This window comes from Bolinopsis microptera, chromosome 9 (assembly GCF_026151205.1).
Source record: "Bolinopsis microptera isolate Bmic1 chromosome 9, MBARI_Bmic_1.0, whole genome shotgun sequence".
Lineage (NCBI taxonomy): Eukaryota > Metazoa > Ctenophora > Tentaculata > Lobata > Bolinopsidae > Bolinopsis > Bolinopsis microptera.
Window position 1 is genome coordinate 7,263,867 of NC_087080.1, and position 21,449 is coordinate 7,285,315.

Sequence of the window (21,449 nt, forward strand, 5' to 3'; positions counted from 1 at the left end):
CCAGAATGGTAGGTGTACGTACACCCTTGAAGAGTGGGTCTGACAACCCGAGTGGTGGGTCTGGACTTGAGAAGAGTGGGTCTGGCAGCTGGAATGGTGGGTCTGCAATCTAGAAGTTGGTCTGGCAACCAGAATGGTGGGTGTACGTACACCCTTGAAGAGTGGGTCTGACAACCAGAGTGGTGGGTCTGGACTTGAGAAGAGTGGGTCTGGCAGCTGGAATGGTGGGTCTGCAATCTAGAAGTTGGTCTGGCAAACAGAATGGTGGGTGTACGTACACCCTTGAAGAGTGAGTCTGACAACCCGAGTGGTGGGTCTACACTTGAGAAGAGTTGGTCTGGCGGCTAGAATGGTAGGTCTGCGATCTAAAAGTGGGTCTTGCAGCCAGAATGGTGGATCTTCACTTGAGAAGAGTGGGTCTGTCAGCTGGAATGGTGGGTCTGCAATCTATAAGTGAGTCTGGCAGCTAGAATAGTGGGTCTGAAATCTAGAAGTGGGTCTTGCAACATGAATGTGGGTCTGCACCCTTGAAGAGTGGGTCTGGCAATCAGAATGGTACGTCTACACTCTAGAAGAGTGGGTCTGGCAACCAAAATGGTGGATTTTCGCCCTAGAAGGGTGAGTCTGGAAACCAGAAAGGTGGGTCTACAATCTGGAATAGTGGGTCTGGCAACCAGAATTGCGGGTCTGCATTCTAGAATAGTGGATCTTCACTCTAGAAGAGTGGGCCTGGCAACCAGAATGGTAAGTCTACACTCTGTCAACCAGATTTGGGGGTCTATAAACTAGAATATAGGAGATATGGCTACCAGAAATGTGGGTTTGGACAACCCGAATTGTGGGTCTTCACTCTAGAATAATAGGTCTGGTGGGTCTACACTTTAGAAGAGTGGGTCTGGCAACTAGATTGGTGTGTCTGCAATCTATAAGAGTGGGTCTGGAAACCAGAATAGTGGGTCTGCAATCAAGGGAATCAAGATGAGTGAGTCTGGCAATCAGAATGGTGGGTCTGCACCTTAGGGTAGTGGATCTGGAAACAAGAATAGTGGGTCAGAATTCTTGAATAGTGGGTCTTCACTCTAGCTAAGAGTTGGTCTGGCAACAAGAATGGTGGGTAAGAATTCTAGAATAGTGGGTCTTCACTCTAGAAGAGTGGGTCTGGCAACCAGAATGGTAAGTCTACACTCTGTCAAGTGTCAACCAGAATTGGGGGGTCTAAACTAGAATATAGGATATATGGCAACCAGAATTGTGCGTCTGGAGTCTAGAGTCTAGAATAGTGGGTCCGGCAACCCGAAAGGTGGGTCTTCACTCAAGAATAGTGGGTCTGGCAATCGGAATGGTGCGTCTAAACTCTAGAAGAGTGGGGCTGGCAACCAGAATGGTAGGTCTTCGCCTTAGAAGAGTGGGTCTGGCAACCAGAATGGTGGGTCTGCATTTTAGAATAGTGGGTCTTGACTCTATACCTACTAGAAGAGTGGGTCTCCTCTCTAGAAGAGTGAATCTGGCAACCAGAATGGTAATTCTTCACTCTGTCAACCAGAATTGGGGGTCTATGAACTAGAATATAGGAGATATGACAACCAGAATTGTGGGTCTGGACTCTAGAATAGTGGGTCTGGCAACCAAAATGTTGAGTCTGCACTTTAAGGGGGCAGGGGGGGGTCTTTATGAAATTTCTCTCGAAATTGATTTTATAGTTGTTTCTAATAGAGGGGAGTGATATCTTACTGCTACTTTTGGTCCCATGGAAAAATCTTGTTCCTAGACGAAATTATTGCCAGTCAAAGGTCAGCGCTCATGTGTAATTGTATTGCGCGAGCGATTTTCAATCGCGCGCCCTGAAAATCGAGTCTAAAAATCTATCTCCTCCTACAGTTTTTGAGCAATCACCTTGAAACTTTCAGGATATGTTCTAAGGACCATTTAGAAACGTTTGCTCGTTTTAGAATTTCGAGATAGGCCTTTAAACATTTTTTATTCCATTTTGAAAATCTTGGACCTGGAAAAATCGTCAAAAAAAGAGGTCCAAGATTTTCAAAATCACGTATCCGATGGATTTTGAAATGATCATAACTCAGCAAAATTTTGAACAATGAACTTGAAACTTCGGGAAAAGTTTTAAATTATCGAGCCAAATGTGTGCAAAAAATTTGGAGTTCTTAGCTTAAAGCGTTCTCATTTTATGAAGACAATAGTGAAAAAGAGGGAGTGTCACGCCACGCCCACTGTAATTGGGCGTGGCTTACGAAACTTTCAGGAAATCTAAGTTTGACCCATATCTATAATCTCTGAAATTTTGGTGCAATTTGGAGACGAATTACGTGAGTTATTAAGAGGTTGCGTGTGGGTAGTCACTTTTGGGCCACCCTGTATTATTGTGATGTCTGATTATAATTACTGTCCTACAAATTTCTTTAATGCCAAATGTCGTCTAAAACACATAATTTCTCAAAAATTTTCTGATTGGCTGCGCCCCCCCCCTCCCTAACCAACCAACTTTATATTATTGTGATGTCTCAGGATTATTACTGCCCTACTAATTTCTTTAATGCCTAATGTCGTATGAATCACCCTATTTCTCAAAAATTTTCCGGGGGGTGCGCCCCCCTAGCCCACCAACTTTGTATCATTCTGATGTATGATTATTGCTGTCCTACAAATTTCTTTAATGCCAAATGTCGTCTGAATCACCCTATTTCTCAAAAATTTTCCGGGGGTTGCGCCCCCAGCCCACCAACCTTGTATTATTGTAATGTCTGATTATTGCTGTCCTACAAATGTCGTCTGGAACACCCTATTTCTCAAAAATTTTCCGAAGGCCAGGGCTGCGCCCCCCTAGCCCTCCAACTTTGTATTATTGTGATGTCTGATTATTACTGTCCTACAAATTTCTTTAATGCCAAATGTCGTCTAAAACACATAATTTCTCAAAAATTTTCTGGGGGGCTGCGCCTTCCCCCCTCCCTAGCCAACCAAAGGAGCTTCGTCCCGGCTACGTGTCGTGTCGGGCTACGTGCCCAGAATCGAAAAAACTTAATCTTTAAATGAATAACGGAACCTTCATTATGAAGTTACGAGATGATAATATAATTGGGAGGCAAAGTGGGTATCGGGCTTGGGGCTCATAATGCGCAAAATTTGGCCGCTGTCGAGTGGGTCTGCCTAAAATTCACAGATCTAGCTATGGGTCTGAGACATTTGTAAAAAAAAAACCTTAGACTGACAGGAATGATGGGTATATGGAGGTATCTACTATCTATAATGTACTTTGTACAGTACACGGTGCATGTTCATTGCTTACTTATGTTAATGAATTACTGTACATTCAACTTCTACAATCAGTTAACAATCTGTACTTATCACACGCTTCAATAGTTTAAGTATTGTTCACGTCTCTTAGAAAACTAGTCTCGTAATCAATTAATGGGAAATGTAAATACAAAATATAAATAAAATAGGGCCAAAATATAATATATGCGGTGTTAAAAGATTCGCGGTGTTAGTAGATATGCGGTGTTAGTAGATATGCGGTGTTAAAAGATATGCGGTGTTAGTAGATATGCGGTGTTAGTAGATATGCGGTGTTAGTAGATATGCGGTGTTAGTAGATATGCGGTGTTAGTAGATATATGCGGTGTTAGTAGATATGCGGTGTTAGTAGATATGCGGTGACATGATAGTAGATATGCGGGGGGGGGGGGGGGGGGGGGGGTGTCACGTCCGTCTATGTCCGCTTGTCTCATAGAATCCAAAAAGGACAGGACATAGGCGGACATAGGCGGACATAGACGGACATAGGCGGACATAGGCGGACATAGGCGGACATAGGCGGACATTAATGGACACCTAAATTGCTAAATAAAATGTTCAATTTTTGCTGTTATAGGGGGGATCATGTTTTTTGTCCGTTCGGTACCCTATATTTTCAAAACGGACAAAAAATAGAGCGGACAAAAACGGACAAAAATGGACAAAAACGGACAAAAATGGAAATAACATTTAGATGCTTCCTCCTCCTACTCTTCCTCCTCCTCCCCCTGGGTCTTCCTGATCTTCCTCAGTCCTCTTCCTCCTCCCCTCCTCAGTCCTCCTCCTACTCCTCCTCCTCGTCCTCAGTCCTCCTCATCAGTCCTCAACAGTCCTCCTCCTCCCCAGTCCTCCTCCTCCTCCTGGGTCCTCCTCCTGGGTCCTCCTCCTCTTCATCCTCCTCCTCTTCCTCTGCAGTCCTCAGTCCTCCTCAGTCCTCCTCCTCATCCTTCTCCTCAGTCCTCCATCCTCCTCCTCAGTCCTCCCCCAGTCCCCTCCTCCTCCTCCTATTCAGGCCTCCTCCTCCTCCTCCTCCTCCTCCTCTTCCCTCTCAGTCATCCTCCTCAGCTATCCTCCTCAGTCCTCCTCAGTCCTCCTCAGTCCTCCTCCTCAGTCCTCCTCCTCTTGGGTCCTCCTCCTCCTCTTCATCCTCCTCCTCTTCCTCCTCGGTCCTCAGTCCTCCTCCTCCTGGGTCCTCCTCCTCATCCTTCTCATCAGTCCTCCTCCTCCCCAGTCCTCTCCCAGTCCCCCTCCTTCTCCTCCTCCTATTCAGTCCTCCTCCTCCTCCTCAGTTCCCCTCAGTCCTCCTTCTCATTTCTCCTAAGTCTTCCTCCTGAGTCCTCCTCCTGAGTCCTCCTCCTCTTCCTTCTGAGTCCTCCTCCTGAGTCCTCCTCCTCCTCCCTCTCAGTCATCCTCCTCAGTCATCCTCCTCAGCCATCCTCCCCAGCTATCCTCCTCAGCCATCCTTCTCAGTACTCCTCAGTCCTCCTCCTTCTCAGTCATCGTCAGTCCTCCTCAGTCCTCCTCAGTCCTCCTCCTCCTCCTGGGTCCTCCTGGGTCTTCCTGATCCTCCCCAGTCCTCTTCCTCATCCCCTCCTCAGTCCTCCTCCTACTCTTCCTCCTCGTCCTCAGTCCTCCTCATCAGTCCTCAACAGTTCTCCTCCTCCCCAGTCCTCCTCCTCCTCCTGGGGCCTTTTCCTGGGTCCTCCTCCTGGGTCCTCCTCCTCCTGGGTCCTCCTTCTCCTCCTCAGTCCTTCTCCTCCTCCTCCTCAGTCCTCTTCCTCCTCTTCCTCCTCTTCCTCCTCCTCCTCCCTCTCAGTCATCCTCCTCAGCCATCCTCCTCAACCATCCTCCTCAGTCCTCCTCCTTCTCAGTCCTCCTCAGTCCTCCTCCTGAGTCTTCCTCCTCCTGAGTCATCCTCCTCAGTTCTCCTCCTCCTCCTAGGTCCTCCTTCTGGGCCCTCCTCCTCCTCCTCCTGTGTCCTCCTCCTCATCCTTCTCATCAGTCCTCCTCCTCCCCAGTCCTCTCCCAGTCCCCCTCCTTCTCCTCCTCCTATTCAGTCCTCCTCCTCCTCCTCCTCAGTTCTCCTCAGTCCTCCTTCTCATTTCTCCTAAGTCCTCCTCCTGAGTCCTCCTCCTGAGTCCTCCTCCTGAGTCCTCCTCCTCTTCCTTCTGAGTCCTCCTCCTGAGTCCTCCTCCTCCTCCCTCTCAGTCATCCTCCTGACTCCTCAGTCATCCTCCTCAGCCATCCTCCCCAGCTATCCTCCTCAGCCATCCTTCTCAGTACTCCTCAGTCCTCCTCCTTCTCAGTCATCGTCAGTCCTCCTCCTCAGTCCTCCTCAGTCCTCCTCCTCCTCCTGGGTCCTCCTGGGTCTTCCTGATCCTCCCCAGTCCTCTTCCTCATCCCCTCCTCAGTCCTCCTCCTACTCTTCCTCCTCGTCCTCAGTCCTCCTCATCAGTCCTCAACAGTTCTCCTCCTCTCCAGTCCTCCTCCTCCTCCTGGGGCCTTTTCCTGGGTCCTCCTCCTGGGTCCTCCTCCTCCTGGGTCCTCCTTCTCCTCCTCAGTCCTTCTCCTCCTCCTCCTCAGTCCTCTTCCTCCTCTTCCTCCTCCTCCTCCCTCTCAGTCATCCCCCTCAGCCATCCTCCTCAACCATCCTCCTCAGTCCTCCTCCTTCTCAGTCCTCCTCAGTCCTCCTCCTGAGTCCTCCTCCTCCTGAGTCATCCTCCTCAGTTCTCCTCCTCCTCCTAGATCCTCCTTCTGGGTCCTCCTCCTCCTCCTCCTGGGTCTTCCTGATCCTTCTCCTCCCTCTCAGTCATCCTCCTCAGTCATCCTCCTCAGTCATCCTCCTCAGCCATCCTCCTCAGCCATCCTTCTCAGCCATCTTCCTCAGTACTCTTCAGTACTCTTCAGTCCTCAAAATGTTTGTCCGCTAATGTCCACTAATGTCCGCTAATGTCCACCAATGTCCATCCAAGTCCGCCCATGTCCGTCCGGGTCCGCCAATGTCCGTCCGAGTCCGCCAATGTCCGTCCGAGTCCGCCAATGTCCGTCCGAGTCCGCCAATGTCCGTCCGTGTCCGCCAATGTCCCAAAAAACACGTCCGTTGTCTCATAGAATCCAAAAAGGACAGGACATAGGCGGACATAGACGGACATGACACCCCCCCCTATGCGGTGTTAGTAGATATGCGGAGGTGTCACGTGATAGCACTGTACACCAGTCACCAGGTGACAGTGTGGATTAGCTGGTATTACAGAGAGTAATGAGGGCTGGTTAGTGGTTATAAGATAAGAGAAGGACTCTAGCAGGTGTTGCTCTCAGCGGAGTGTTGCTGCAGATTATAACACAGATATAGTTAGGTACATACAGCTACACACAGCTGCACATAGCACAGACATAGAACACACAGCTACACATAGCACATTCACAGTAGCCAAGAGTTTGAGGTACCGAGCTGAAGACGATAAACACAAGTTACTAAGAGCTTCTAAAACAAACAAACAGTCACGTGACTGAAAACATTATGTTTCCAGAACCTTCTCTAGCACTCAAATAACGAGGTATCAGTTTAGAGCTTCCAGTGCAATCCTCGGGGGACTAGTTACAATAATGAGTCGGTAAAATTAGTGATGAAGATTTTAATAAATCTGTAAATTGGTAAATAGGATTATCAATTTAAACTAATTACAACACTACAAATCTATTACATTTATTGAGGATGTTACAGAAGGAATTGTAGTTGGAGGAGTCCTAACTCTCCTCACGTTCGAAAATGGCGTTTCTCTTGTATCAAATATTCAAAGTAATTTTGTTAAAGAGATTAAGTTATGAGTTAAGAGTTAGGGAGATTAGAAATTACTGTTACAAGGTGGTTTTTTGGATCCACGCCAGGTTGAAAAGTTGGACCTAGAAATCAGTTTTAAACTATTTATAATCCTTTAGTTTTTTATTACTATCATTTTAGCACATGTCTTCAAATTATCCTAACAGCTTTATAAAAATTAACCTTAAAGCAGGTCTAAAAGGTTATATAAAAGGTAATCTTAGAAAAGCTGTGCCATATTAGTGAGAATGGTGAGTCCATTCACAAAGCGTTCATTTCCCAAACCAATGGTCCAATCTCATTACTGAACACAATAGTGACCTGGTCGTGTCACGGGACTTTGTCGTGTCCTCAGAGTAAGGTTTAATGACATTTCCAACAAGGACAGCCTCTCTGTGACCTGTGTGACCGACATAGTTGTGTGAATATTATCTACTGTTTTAAAAATCAGCCGACAGGAATTCAGGAATAAATGTTAATAGTTGTACTGCTGGAATCAGCGAGATTATAATATTTGACTCTGAAAAGTGTACAGTTGCATTTTCACTATTTTTACGTACATGATAACAAAATATCTCTCTCCACTCTACATGATTGTTAGTGTAGTTGGGATGTTTAAATTATAGGAAGTAAGAAGCAAACCGTGAGTCCGCACTGGGCCCGGAGCCAGATCCCCCGAGAGAATTAACCACGTTTGTAGAATGTTCTAGAACTTGTTCCACTGATAACCTGACATACCGGTTAAATGGTCGTACTGTGGCATGAAGCGTCCCCTTTCTAGTGTCCTGTCCGGTGTACATTAACTAGGTAGAGTTACCATGACAACCAGGAGTTGTTCTAACCTTGTTACATGTGTCGTGGTGTGGGTACAGTTACCAGGCTAGGAGGTAGAGATGGGAAGTGGAGTTGAGAAGTGGTTTCTCTTTCCCCGGACATGAAGCTAACATTTTAATGATGACATCATTTCACGATGCATCATGTAAAAATGTTGTAACTTTGGTTACACATGATTAAACAAGATTAGGCTTACTAAATTTTAGATCAGATTACTTGTTAAACACCTCTTACAATCAGAGTTAAAGTGAGTAATGGTCAGTGAGTCAGATATCCATAAAAAGCCGAGCTAAGACTTCGACAATTCAAATAATGTATTACTATTATTATTTATTAATCAATTACAGGCGCAGGCATTCAATTTTTAACTTTAATAATTTAAATCATTGTTACTTTAATACGATTAATGTCACACAATTCTAATTCCATTATAAATTAATTGATTATTAGTTATTTTTTAGATAATTATTACAAGATAAGATAAATATTACAAATCGTGGAACCACGATGAAGACGTGTCAGACCCGATATTCCGGCGCTGAAGTTTCTTAATGTTCCAATGATTTAAAAATAATCCCACCATCCGTGCTAGCCGTTTGAACCTTAACTCCTTGTAGGCTTTATCACGAACAGCCCCCCCAGAATGAACATTAAGAACGTGAAAGTTTGGACACCACACCACTTTCTTACCAGCAGCTTTTAGTCGTAAGAAAATATCGTGATGTTCGAAAACTTTAACTTCCCTACTCCAACCACCTACTTGTATGATGTCTTGGGTTCGTGCCATGAAACTGTTGCTGGTCAGATCACATCGCATACAGTCCGGGTAAAAGGGTAAGGTCTGGTTAGCTGTAATACACGAGGTCATATAATGCATTAGAACGGGATCTCCTAGTTCGTTGCAGCGGAATTCTAAAAACCCAGGCCATGTCAAAGAGTCAGTTCTCCCACCCACTAAAGATAGATCAGTTGTATCGAGTAGTTCTGCCATTTTGGTGGCATCCCACGATTCTGTGACCACATTATCGTCGTCCATACTTACAAAATATTTGGTCGTGACCATGTTAACTCCTCTCATTCTGCCTTCACTTATTCCCAGGTCTTCCTCCTCTGAGACGACGTACTTTATATTCGGGAACTTGTCAATTTGGTCCATCACCTCCGGAGGGTGGAGTTCTGGTCCATCATCAATAACAATCATAGGGAGATCTTGATGGAGGACATCTCTAATTGATTCCGCAAGTCGTATGACTAAAAGAGGTCTCCGGGCAGTCTTCACCACAACAGTGACACACTCAGGCAAGTTGACACATCTCTTAACTTTAGCCTCAGGTAACAGTTGAGCTAGAGGAGGACGATTGTTGGCTCCTCGTGCGGGAAACTGACAGTCGTCATCTTGAGGTGACGTCATCAGGAGAGCCGCCCTGTCCTGGAGGAATGCTGTTTCTTCTAGAAAAGTCACGTGGGATGCAGGGTCATCACATTCAGTCAGAGCAACTGCCGCCCCCAAATCAGGGCTTGATGTAAGACTCTTTGGTGACACACAGGATGGACTCCCTGTTTGGCTATCGTGGACTAGCTTACCATCTACTAAGTATAATAAAATAGCTTGTGTGCATTTTAATAGTACCAGATCCTTCGTATTAGAATCTTTCAGTCCAACACAAAGTGAAGATTCTTCTTTCTTTAGTATCCCATCTAAGTAAACAAAGGCTTGTTTTATTGTTGGGTCACAAAAAGAGACTATGAGGGCATCATCATCAGAAATTCCAACACATCTCCCTCCGTAAGAAAATTGAATCCGAAATTTTGTGGACAGATCTTCTACTTGAGATCCACCAACCTTTGGAGTTTCCCCGTCTCCTTGTAGCATAATCTGGCAAATATACAGCGCGAGAATAATCAAACATATTGCGACATAACGCTTTAGACCCGTGTCCATGCTGAAATGTTTTAAATACATAATTAAAATAATATTTATTATTATTGCGTGTGAGTAGTTACTTTTGGGCCACCAAAATAATATATTAATGCTTTTCATGCAAACAAGTGAAAACGAATCTTTTATGTCATGTATCCAGGGTTTGGACTGGAATTGCCCGCTTAAAGAACTTCCATCGCGTTACATTACATAATTTTCTGAAACATATATTACATTTACAATAAATTATGCAATATCACAACATTACAATCAACAAAATAAATTTAATCGCAGAATCTCAAGTACAAATAATCGTAAATTAAACACAAAAAACAAATTAAACAAGCAATAAATAAATATACAAATGCGCTTCCTTTGACAACTTACTCCTTCATAAAATTAATTTTTGACAATACAGATATCCTAGGTCTTTAACTGTAAACATTAACTGTAAACGTCTGCTGTATTCAAACCAAAAAGTGGCCTGCCATCCAACAGGCCCACTCTTAAATATTCTTGGATAGTATAAACAATCTCCCACTCGTTCTAGCAATCTCTAAACAATTCCTAAACTATCCTCTTGTAACCAAAACAGAGGTGTTAAAATGCACCCTCTGATACTCAAAACAGAGATGTTAAAATGAACTCTCTGCTCCCCAAAGCTCTCTGCTCTAAACAATTCCTAAACTATCCTCTTTGTAACCAGAACAGAGGTGCTAAAATGCACCCTCTGATAATCAAAACAGAGATGTTAAAATGAACTCTCTGCTCCCCAAAACAGAGGTGTTAAAAAATACTGTTTAATGTATAGTACTAAAACTGCTAAAACGAGTATATAACACATGGCCGATTGCCCATACATGACAGCTATCGGGGCTACTACTACTACTACTACTACTGATGAATATTAAAGGATTCTCTGTCTTATGGAAAGTTCTAAAATAATGAGTGATAAAGATGGATCTGATGGAACGATCCACATACCGTAGTTCGGCACCTAAAGTTTACCAGATATTGAACCATGTGTCAAATGACATTCTTCGGAACCTGGCTGCCAGGTTCCCAAAATGTTAACCCAAGCCCAGTGTCCACTTTAAAAATCACATCAACATCCACGATATGGAAATTACAAACGTGATTGAACCCGCGATTGAGGTAATGAGGCATCAAGGTTCGGTTAGCAACCACATGGGTTTACGTGCTCTATATTGATCATTTCTTATCAGTATATTTCTCATCAGTCTCCTTCACGAGAAGCACGAGGTAATCACGTGACAATCTGCCAAGTTTGACCACTATTCTTAAATCATATAATCAGAGGAGATCCAATAGATCTTATTTGCGGACGTAGCCTCTCTGTCCAAACGGAGAGGTAAAACGAGCGCCCCACACACACATGAACATCAACAATATAATAACAAACGTGGGTTTGATCCCGTAATTGAGGTAAAGAAGTCCAGGCGGGATGGGAGGTATTAATAGTCATTATTACCTCCTCTTATTATTCATTAGTAGTCATCAGTTTCGGCCAGCAACCACATGGGTTTACGTGCTCTGTACTGATCATCCACCATCAGTCTCCTTCATGAGAACCATATCATAATTCCTACCAGCTGGTGTGAATATTTAAACAGATGGTGTACCATTGCTTCAACCGTGACATGGGTTTCAAACGTACACGTCGTGTATCTTGATCCTGTGATCAACCCTTGTCAGGTACCTGTGTGTACCATATATTTATAGAGTTTGGCGAACTCTAATTCCACAGGTCAGTCAGACAGTGATGTGCATTCTGTTGAAATCTCTTTAGGGAGACTCTCTATCTTAATGGCTCTCAAAATCTAACAAATGAGACAAACGGTCTAATTTTTGTTTTAAATTGTAGACAAATTATTACATTTTAAAATACATAGCAAAAATAAATCAAATATTTAACAATTTTTCGAACCAAGCCCCCTTTCTGCATAGAAGGTTTTAACCGTCGGAAGCATATTGTCTATTGCACGTTTTACCATGTCAATTTTTAACTTTTTAGCCTCCCTTCTGATATTGTTTTTCAGCTGATCTATTGTTTTTGGGACTGGATCTAATAAACACGTTCTTTAAGATAGCCCCTCAAAAAGAAATCAGCCGGATTCAGGTCAGGGCTGTAAGGAGGCCAGCTGAAGTCTGCTTTTCTCGAGATCAGTCTTTCCCCAAAATGTTCCTTCAGCCAAGCCAAACTTTCGTGCGAGCAATGTGCGAGTCTTGTTGGAATATACAGGAATTATTTTTTTCCTTTTGAGTACTGGGATAACTTTTCCACGCAACATAGCGATGTAATTTGCTGTCCTTATCGTCTCTGCCTTCTCTTCTTCATCCTCGAAAAAGTGGGGTCCTGACAAGTACCGTTTAAATGCCCTATTATAATCAAGTCATCAGTGAGCATGGTTATTGTCCTCCTCAAAAGTATCATCAATATTCGAACTCTTTTTCATTAAAGTGTATGCTATACTTTCATCATCATGGATGCCCTGTTTAGCACTGCCGAAATTGAGTGGGAAAATGACTGGTATCCAGTAAACATGGTTATAAACACTGTATAAAAATGGTTATAAACACTCTATAAACACTGTATCCTTTTTCAGATAAGTTCCTGGCGTTCTCCGGTCCCCATAATAAGAGTAAGATTGAGAACGGCTACATGTTACATGCTCCCGAAGCTTACATTCCTTACTTCAAGGTACTTTAAAACTTAGTTACTTGTCTTCTCTTTCCTTTTTTGATTAGTTTATAACAAAAAATTATGTAAATTGTACATTTTTTTTCGTTTATAATCATAATTTACTTACCAGACTTGATGTAAATTATGCAAATTAATGCTCTTATTTAAAATGAATACAATTATTTATATTTCTTGTTTTATCTTCATTCTCTTGTCATGCCACGAATTCTGCGAGTTTTTCCCATTTTTAGTACTCAAATATTGTACAATATCTTACTGATACATTCAGGAACACAACGTTACAACAGTGATCAGACTAAATAAGAGAATGTACGATGCTAAAAGGTTCACTGATGCGGGTATTGCTCACTACGATCTCTTCTACGTGGATGGAAGTACTCCTACTGATGCTATACTCAGGTTAGTTAGTTAGTTAGTTAGTTAGTTAGTTAGTTAGTTAGTTAGTTAGTTAGTTAGTTAGTTAGTTAGTTAGTTAGTTAGTTAGTTAGTTAGTTAGTTAGTTAGTTAGTTAGTTAGTTAGTTAGTTAGTTAGTTAGTTACAATTTTGAATAAGGTCCTGAAAATACTGACAATAATGTACTTTTTTAACTGTGACAGAAAGTCAAACTCAAATTTAAAAAAAGAAGCAATAGCATTAAACATACGCGCTGACCTTTAAGGATCCATAACTTTGGTCAGGATCAATATTTTTGATGGAATAAAGAGCATATCTAGTAGATCTCACTTCTCTCTAAATTCAGAAAACATCATAAAATAAATTTCCATGATTCACAATATTGGAACCCCCGGCCGCCTTAATGAGGATTATTAATGCATTACACCTATGAAATATCCGCAATTGTAGATTTCATTACATTTACGATACCATAAATTGTAAGGACAATTAGGAATTCCCCCGAACCTACACCTAAACAAATATGTATTATGTAGCTGTAATTTATCATCAGCCTGTTCCTACCAAGTTTTGGCACGAAACCAAGTTCCTGGGTATATCCCAGATTGTTTCAGTGTTATATTTCAGCTCATGATACCTTGATGAAACGTTAAGTAACAATATTATTAGAATATGATTAAATTGTGGTTACACTCAATAATTTACCCACATAAAATGTGATAATGATGAAATTATTAACTTAGAGTTAAGTGGTTGCTGGAATGTAACAGAATATTCCTATAACTTACAAGCCTCTAACTCTCTAAGTAAGTGCTACAGCATGTTTATTATAACCACTCCACTTTTACTAGTTGTCTGGTACATTAGTCGCCATGGTAACCATCTTAAGTCTTTAGCAACCAGTATGATTCGTGACCAGGTGGATAATTCATAATTTGCAATGAAAAACTAATTATTTCTGTGAACATCTCTGATTTCTGGTGAGGATCGGAGTGGATCGCATTGGTTTGATCTTTCATGGTCAACCACATACTTGGCAATCAGAGGGGTGTTTCAAATTCTTTGGTAAAATGTACTGAAACGAACAAATGACCAGTAAAAAAATCTATTTTGACAACAAACAAAAAAGAGATGCATGGATATTGGATAGAGGGAAAAAAATTATGCGAATGATAAATAAGTAATAACTAATTATGTACATGTATTAACTGTTTAAGCAATTATACTTAATTCCAGAAAGTTCCTGACGATAGCAGAAACCACAAAAGGAGCAATAGCAGTCCACTGTAAAGCAGGGCTAGGAAGGACAGGAACTCTGATAGGGTGCTGGATGATGAAACATTACCAGTTTACTGCACCTGAAACTACCGCGTGGCTAAGGTTAGTGTTCGTTTGTTAGTTCGTTTGTTTGTAGGTTTGTTTAAAGGAATGTTTGTTTGTAGGTTTGTTAAAGGAATGTTTGTTTGTAGGTTTGTTTAAAGGAATGTTTGTTTGTAGGTTTGTTTGAAGGAATGTTTGTTTGTGGGTTTGTCAATCTTTTTCTCGGGAGTAGTTTCAACTCTAGATAATATTAATATTCCGAATTAGCTGGTCCAAAATTTGAACACAATTTATTCCAGTCTTGTAGATCATGTCTCTTTACTCACTACAAGCACTAGCACTTAGATAATGTAGTTATATTCATATAATGCTTTTGGACACGAAGGGAAACACACAATGTAAGGCTTGAAATCTTCGTAAAACTACATCATTAGAGCCTCAATCTTCGCTATTACTTTACTCACTACAACCACTAGAAGGTCGCTGGGCTGGCAGAGTGTAATTATCTAGTATCTAACTACAAACCTGAGTTATCCAGTATTTACCAGCTACAGACTGCAACGTTAACTCTTAATCTTAACCTCTACACTCCTACACTCCTTACACGCTCCTAATTTAGAAGTTGGTTCTAGAAAGTTCTATAAAGTTACTATACCCGTATTATTACGTAGCTGTCTTTGCCTAGACTTAAGTCTACTTCCCCCAACTAAGCTGTTCTTAATCCCTTAACGTTTCCTCCCTTCCCTCCTCCCTCCCCACACTGGTTACCACCAGTCACGTGGCCTGGTTCGCCGCTCTGAGCGGTTGGGAGTCAGTCACGTGACTGTAATACTGACCTCTGATTGGATAAGAGGGTAGGATTAGAGCAGACTATTTGCGGGGTGGTTAGTGAGTGTAGGAGAAGATTGGAGGGTATTTTAGATTAGCTGGTTAGCAGACTGGATCACTGGATACAGACAATATTAGCTAATATTTAGAGCTCCTCCATCATGTGTACGGAATGTGTAATTACACACAGTCCTGCTGCAGTTATCCAGTGCCAAATACACTGAAATACCATGTGGAGTGTGGACTGCCAAATAGAATGTGGACCTAGATTTGTGTGTCCTGCCAAATACTTGACGTATTTAAATGTGAGTTGTGTCCTGACAAATATATTACATTTCTGCAGTTACAAGCTCGGAGCAAGCTTTAACATGCTTTACACATACTAGTTGCCTAGTTGTGGCGGAGAAGAGTGTTTTACACTCCCTAATTGAGAATAACACTCTTCAACTGTGCCAGGGAATACAAAATGGCTCTCGGCCACGCCATTTCAAGGCTAAAAGGACTGGTTAATGGTTTCAATTATCAGTTATTAAGTTATTAGTGCGTCTGCATTAGTCGTGAGCTGTAATTAGGATAACTGTTTCATTAAAATGCGATCACGATGATTTATAATTGATCATATTATTGTAATTTATAGTTATCATGAAGGAGTAACCGATGTTGTGATTGGCAATAATTTTAAAGAAGCAGTGCAGCAGTCAGCCAATGATTAGACAATAATTAGACATACTTATCGCAATTATCATAATTATCGCATTAAATATGGACAGATATCTTGCTCCTTAACTTGTGAGTTGTGAGTTGTGTGTATCTATTGTAATAAGTTAGTTCCGAATTCAGGCGGTATAAGCTAATTGTAATACAATCGTTCATGGTACTGATTGTATGCACTGGTACTGATTGTACGCACTGGCCGATAAACTGAAGGATACACTAGTGTTAGAACTTATAATAGTTACCTAATGGAGTATAATTAGCAGCTTCAGTGGTCGCCTTCTGTTATACTTCACTGGGAGGCAGAGGAACTGTCAACTGTCATGTAGTGCCTGAGAGACGAAGATCTGTGTTTATTGTTTGATTTTGTGTTTATTGTTTGATTTTGGGACGGAATAAAGTGAAAAATAAGTGTGTTTATTGTTGTCAAATAAATCTATTATCCGAGATTGAAACGTTGCAGCTTTAACGGTTATTTCAATGCAGATAGAATGAAAAAAGGGTGTACATTTTAAATGTTAACTTGGTACATTTTATCATTACATAATACTGACATTATTATGTAATAATAATATGTACCGAGTTTTAAACTAATTACAACACTACAAATCTATTACATTTATTGAGAATTATGTAATGTAACGTGATGGAAATATTTTAAACGGGCATATCCTGTCCAAACCCAGGATGCACTACATGAAGAATTCGTTGTAACTTTGTTTGAAAAGCATTAATAAATAACATTAATAAATAACATATATAGCGTAAAACACAACACTTTCTCTAAGGTTAATAAAATAAAATAACCTAAATTCTTCGCCAGGCTGGTCTAACATTACAAGCTCTTATATACTCCCATGTAAAACCAGACTTTTAAAACAAGTCCAGCCACGTTCTGGAATTTGGCCCTGTTTTACGTACAAATCACGTGCTGAGTAATGCATACCATTAAGTTCAGAAAATTATCAGTTAATAATAGATGTGGATTCTCGTGGGGAGGTGAGGTACATTAATTGTTTACTTTTTATAGTAAGTACCTGTCCAACACAAGAAAGAGGTGATGCACATTTGGTGATGTATTATGGAACGCTTGTAACGCTTGTAACTCTGCTACCCTGGCCCTCCTGTTACCCCCCTTTGAAGGTCCCGATTTATTTTCTGAACGAAAGCTTCCATAATACAAAATGAGCATCACCTCTTTCTTGTGCTGAACAGGTACTTGCTATTAAAAGTAAACAAATAATGTACCTCACCTCCCCAAGAGAATCCACATCTATAAATTTCCTATATCATTTTATCTGGGAATGTGATACTATGGTTCCAGAGAAATTTGTACAGGTTGGATGAATCTGAAAATTTTATTAAAATCAACTGTAATCACCCAGTACCCACAAACGATCAAAATATCCTTCGTTCTTATATTACGGTCGAAATCCAATTTTATTCTCAGAACCGCTTTAATCGAATGTGCTCTAGCTCTCTGAGAGAACGGCCACCTTAAAGCGAGCATTTTCAATGGCAACAGCACTGAAACAATTCTGAGGAAGGCTAACCTTGCCTTACAAGGAATAATCACAACCAATATGCTTACATTCTAAAACTGCTGTACCTTTTCTTTATATTAATCCAGTGGTGTCTAATACACAGTACAGAGGGGGGGGGGGGGGGGGGGGGCAGTACAAAGGGGGGGGGGGGGGGGGGACAGTACAAAGTGAATAGCACTGTGTGTTAGGTTGCCGCTGACCTATAATGTGAAATACTGACAACATCGCCTAGCAACCAACAGTAATGGAATTATGTGACACACTGAATCACTAAATGATTCACTGATAGATTGTAATAATGTGGTGGATCTACCGTATCACATTTCACGGAGGTAAAACACACAACATACTCCAAATATCTGAAGTGGACATTGACTGTATGTTTATACACCAAAAGTCTTTAAATTTCAGTATTCAATATTATGTGAATATTAGAATATTCTAGCACATTAAAAATGCCTGGTAAATAAATGAACTGCATAATTCGACATGGAATGTTTTGAAGTATTTCAACGTATTGTACTACTGGCAGCTTGAGAATGTACCTTTGTAATGTTGGTATTTAATTCTTCAGTAAGTAGTAATTTAAGTATTTACTATTTTATCTCCCTGCAGGATAGCTCGACCTGGGTCTGTGATAGGACCTCAGCAGTATTACATGGAAGAGAAACAAACCCAGATGTGGACTCAGGGAGATATCTACAAATCCTGCCTAAACTCGAGTTAGTCAATACTTTTTTACTTGCATTATTTAATGTCGTGAATTGATCATGAGCGTCTTTGTTTTGTGTGTAAGTTGACGTTGAGCCCTTAGATGGTTTTAAAAGATCCCAACGTATTCTTATGCAAAACATCGCTTTGTTGCATCATGCTGCTTTTATTGCTGCTTTTATTTTCTTATTTCAATACAACGTTTAAAAGAATGTGGTGATCGCTCAGTTTTGATTTTTATCAATTGCATTTCATCGTTCCATGCATGATTTTCGCGCTTAACAAATTAGAATGAACGATTGCAATATATGCGTTCTTCTTGCACGTCAATGGATATCATCAATGCGGCATTTCTCGTACAAGCGTGCTCATTTCCAATACAATCTAGGTTACCTCCACTAGAGATTCAGCTAATCACTTCGTTTTATAACAGCCGATCAGACGAATACATTAAACACCTAATCTCACCTCTTCAAGGTTCTGACTCAGATGTCCTTGCTGTACGGCAGTGTTAAACAAGGAACTGAAACCGAGGGGTTCCGTTCAGGCCCTTCACACTTTGTTTCTGTCTGGTTCTAATGTACCGTCACAATAGTGACTTTAATATATAATATGACAGATCGCGTTTTCTGTCACAGTTTAGGTGCAATACCGAATTGAACGTCGCGCGCGTATAGTTTCTTGTATCGAAATTGTCCTCGCGCTCTCTAATTGTGCTCTTTTTCTGAGCCGCGCGCAGCACGCGCGATAGAAACAGAACATCGTGATGCGTGTTCAAAAGATTTGAAAATAACAATCTCAGATTTGAAAATAACAATCTCAGATTTGAAAATAACAATCTCAGATTTGACAATAAAAACCTAATTCTTCAGATAGTAACATTGTGAACGGTTTGTCCGAAAAAGTAGGATCATTGAATCTGGACGAGGACATCGAGCCGGATGAAAATACTGGTTTAACCCAAGGGGATGAGTTGAGACAGAGGAAAGCTCAGCGTCCCGCCAGACAGGCTCGTTCTGCCTCCTCTACTGCAAAGAGGTAAATACTTCTTTTGAGAGTTTAGTTTTCAGTCTTCGTTAAAAATCATCGAATTTTGCTGAAACTTTTGACCAGTATGTGTGGTATTTATAATACGTTCAGCTCTAGCTCCTGTTTCACCGTTTCTTAAAAACTGACATCATTCGAATATTTTGTTATCGATTGGTTTATTTTTTCTAACGATGTTATAGACATAAATTTAGGTATGAGGATTCCCCTGCAATGAATACCCGATCATCAGCCTTATCAGATGGAATACGGTGAGTAATGAGTATTAGGACCGATAAAAATGCGTCTATCCCAAATGAATTAGTATTGCTAGCTTATCCTATCATTTAAACCAAGTAATCAGTTTGTCTCTATTGTAACAAGCCAGTCTTCACGAGCGATGTAATTTCAGGAACTCCCTTGGATCAGGCACCATGTCACCCCTGAAACCCAACACCCTGACTGGCACCTCCTTCAGAAGTCGCCCCCTGGTTGCTGACCACAAGTAAGTTTCGTGACAGTTCCGTCTTTTGTACCGCTCCCAGCTAAAATACTTAGTCGTTCGTTAAAATCATCAGAACAGTAATAATTGCTGCTCTTGGGGGAGCGGTGCACGTTTGGCACGTGACTACAGATCATTCTGACTGGATGTCACATTGTCACGTGTCATAACGTGGGCCGTATCCCCCGGCTCAGTAAGATATAGCATCCATTAAGAGCACGCGCGGGCTGCTTGAAGTTGAATGACACCTGACTTGTACAGTTGAATGTATTGTATGATGATAAGGGGGACAGTTTATTAACAGATCGATTTTCATGAAAAAACTAAAAAAGTTTTAAAACGTGGTCCCCCCATGTTCTGTCCTTAACTAAATCACCATATAATCGTCTGTGGAGTCGGATATGATCATAAACTGATTTGTCATGATGCATGCTAGTTTGTATTGTGTGCTGAAAACTTATTCCTGAACGTTGAACTATCGGTTCATGACCCTAAAAATCGGTTCTTTAAAACCAGATGGTTCTTTTAAAAACACATTTTGCTTGCACTACCGTAATATCATGAAGCTCATTAAGACTTCCTAAGATTGCTTGGTCCAATTCGTGCCGGTGATATTTCGTTCAAACTAAATTTCTAAACGCAAAATTTGGAGTTTGCTGCGGCTACTCGGCCAGCTCGACACTAGAGGCCCACTGAACCTGAGGTAGATCAGTCAGGAACTAGCATGAATTTTGCACTATAAAACACAAACCCGGCTCCCTTATGATTTGCGGTGTTGAGTAAAGGTTCCATCTCGCGCAGCAAGGGAGGGGATAGGACGCACAGACGGAGTCACCCTTATAGATTAAGACCTCTGGGGTCCCTAAAACCCCCTGACCCCTTTTTTTAGGTATGTTGCTGTGCTGGCATCACTATCTCATATATGTGTAGCATTGAATCTCCCGAGCATGGTTGTATATCCACCCGACACACTGGTGCACATCACGAGTACATACACGTGCACAAGCACGTGCGCATGTGGGCACGTGCAAACAGTGGATGTATAATGATAATATCTAATTGATTCCTTGAGCTAACCATGCTGCATTAACAACTTTCCAAACTTGTCACTTCTGTAACTCCCGGGGTTTTGAACACTTCATACAATTTTGCTTGTTTCGTGTCATTTATTGAGAATCACTGTTTGCATGTCATGCTTTTTAACGGATCACTGTTTTTACAACAGTATCAAGACTTTAATGTAAATGTGATTCAGTTTCTGTTTTCTGTAGATTACAATTGTTTAACATAGCGAGGGTGTACTGTGAATCCCATAATATATTTAATAGTAATCAAATCAGTCCCTGCTTACTAACATGCAATATGAAATTATCTAACTTTCAAATTAATCCTACTGTAAGTTTCACATTGAATTTCAAATGCATTTATAATTAAAATCGTGCTGTTCAATTGAAGCTGCAGTTACTAAATCTCCTTTAACAAATTGTTTTCGAGCTATAATGTGCTATCCTTGTCTCTTCAAGTTCAGTTGCCATTGAATAGTTATCACTTTAAATTATCTATTTTATTAAATAGAATTATCAAACAAATCTATTACTAAGACAAAATAAAGGTTGATTTCAACCAAACTGAGAAAGTTCCCCCGAAAATGAACCAATTTGTAGTAGGATTGGAGAGATGAGTAGTGAAATGAGAGCGTAGTGGGAAAAGTGGAGTCAAGTGGACAGCCGTGTGGCTCGTGAGTATAAAGAGTGGGCACTGCATGTGTGATTTGGTGTGTTTTGGTGTGATATGTATG

The 21,449-nt window shown here is 41.3% G+C and overlaps 2 protein-coding genes across 8 annotated transcripts in view; both read left to right on the forward strand.

The window, feature by feature from the left end:
- Nucleotides 1-21,449, forward strand: part of LOC134820596 (dual specificity protein phosphatase CDC14A-like) — a 30,181-nt gene that overhangs the window by 6,626 nt on the left and 2,106 nt on the right. For 2 of the 6 annotated variants that reach the window (XM_063831080.1, XM_063831082.1), the window contains exons 8-14: nucleotides 12,515-12,609; nucleotides 12,881-13,011; nucleotides 14,243-14,386; nucleotides 18,028-18,134; nucleotides 18,996-19,161; nucleotides 19,353-19,421; nucleotides 19,562-19,654. In XM_063831080.1, the coding sequence (XP_063687150.1) occupies nucleotides 12,515-12,609; nucleotides 12,881-13,011; nucleotides 14,243-14,386; nucleotides 18,028-18,134; nucleotides 18,996-19,161; nucleotides 19,353-19,421; nucleotides 19,562-19,654 (805 nt within the window). Of the gene's footprint in view, nucleotides 1-12,514; nucleotides 12,610-12,880; nucleotides 13,012-14,242; nucleotides 14,387-18,027; nucleotides 18,135-18,995; nucleotides 19,162-19,352; nucleotides 19,422-19,561; nucleotides 19,655-20,452; nucleotides 20,541-21,449 lie in introns of all 6 variants that reach the window. The other 4 variants (XM_063831081.1, XM_063831083.1, XR_010160906.1 and 1 more) reach the window with 3 other exon arrangements.
- Nucleotides 6,992-21,449, forward strand: part of LOC134820602 (proteasomal ATPase-associated factor 1-like) — an 83,324-nt gene continuing 68,866 nt past the window's right edge. For both annotated transcript variants that reach the window (XM_063831094.1, XM_063831095.1), the window contains exon 1: nucleotides 6,992-7,024. The gene's annotated coding sequence lies outside the window, so the exon portion shown is untranslated. The remainder of the gene's footprint in view (nucleotides 7,025-21,449) is intronic.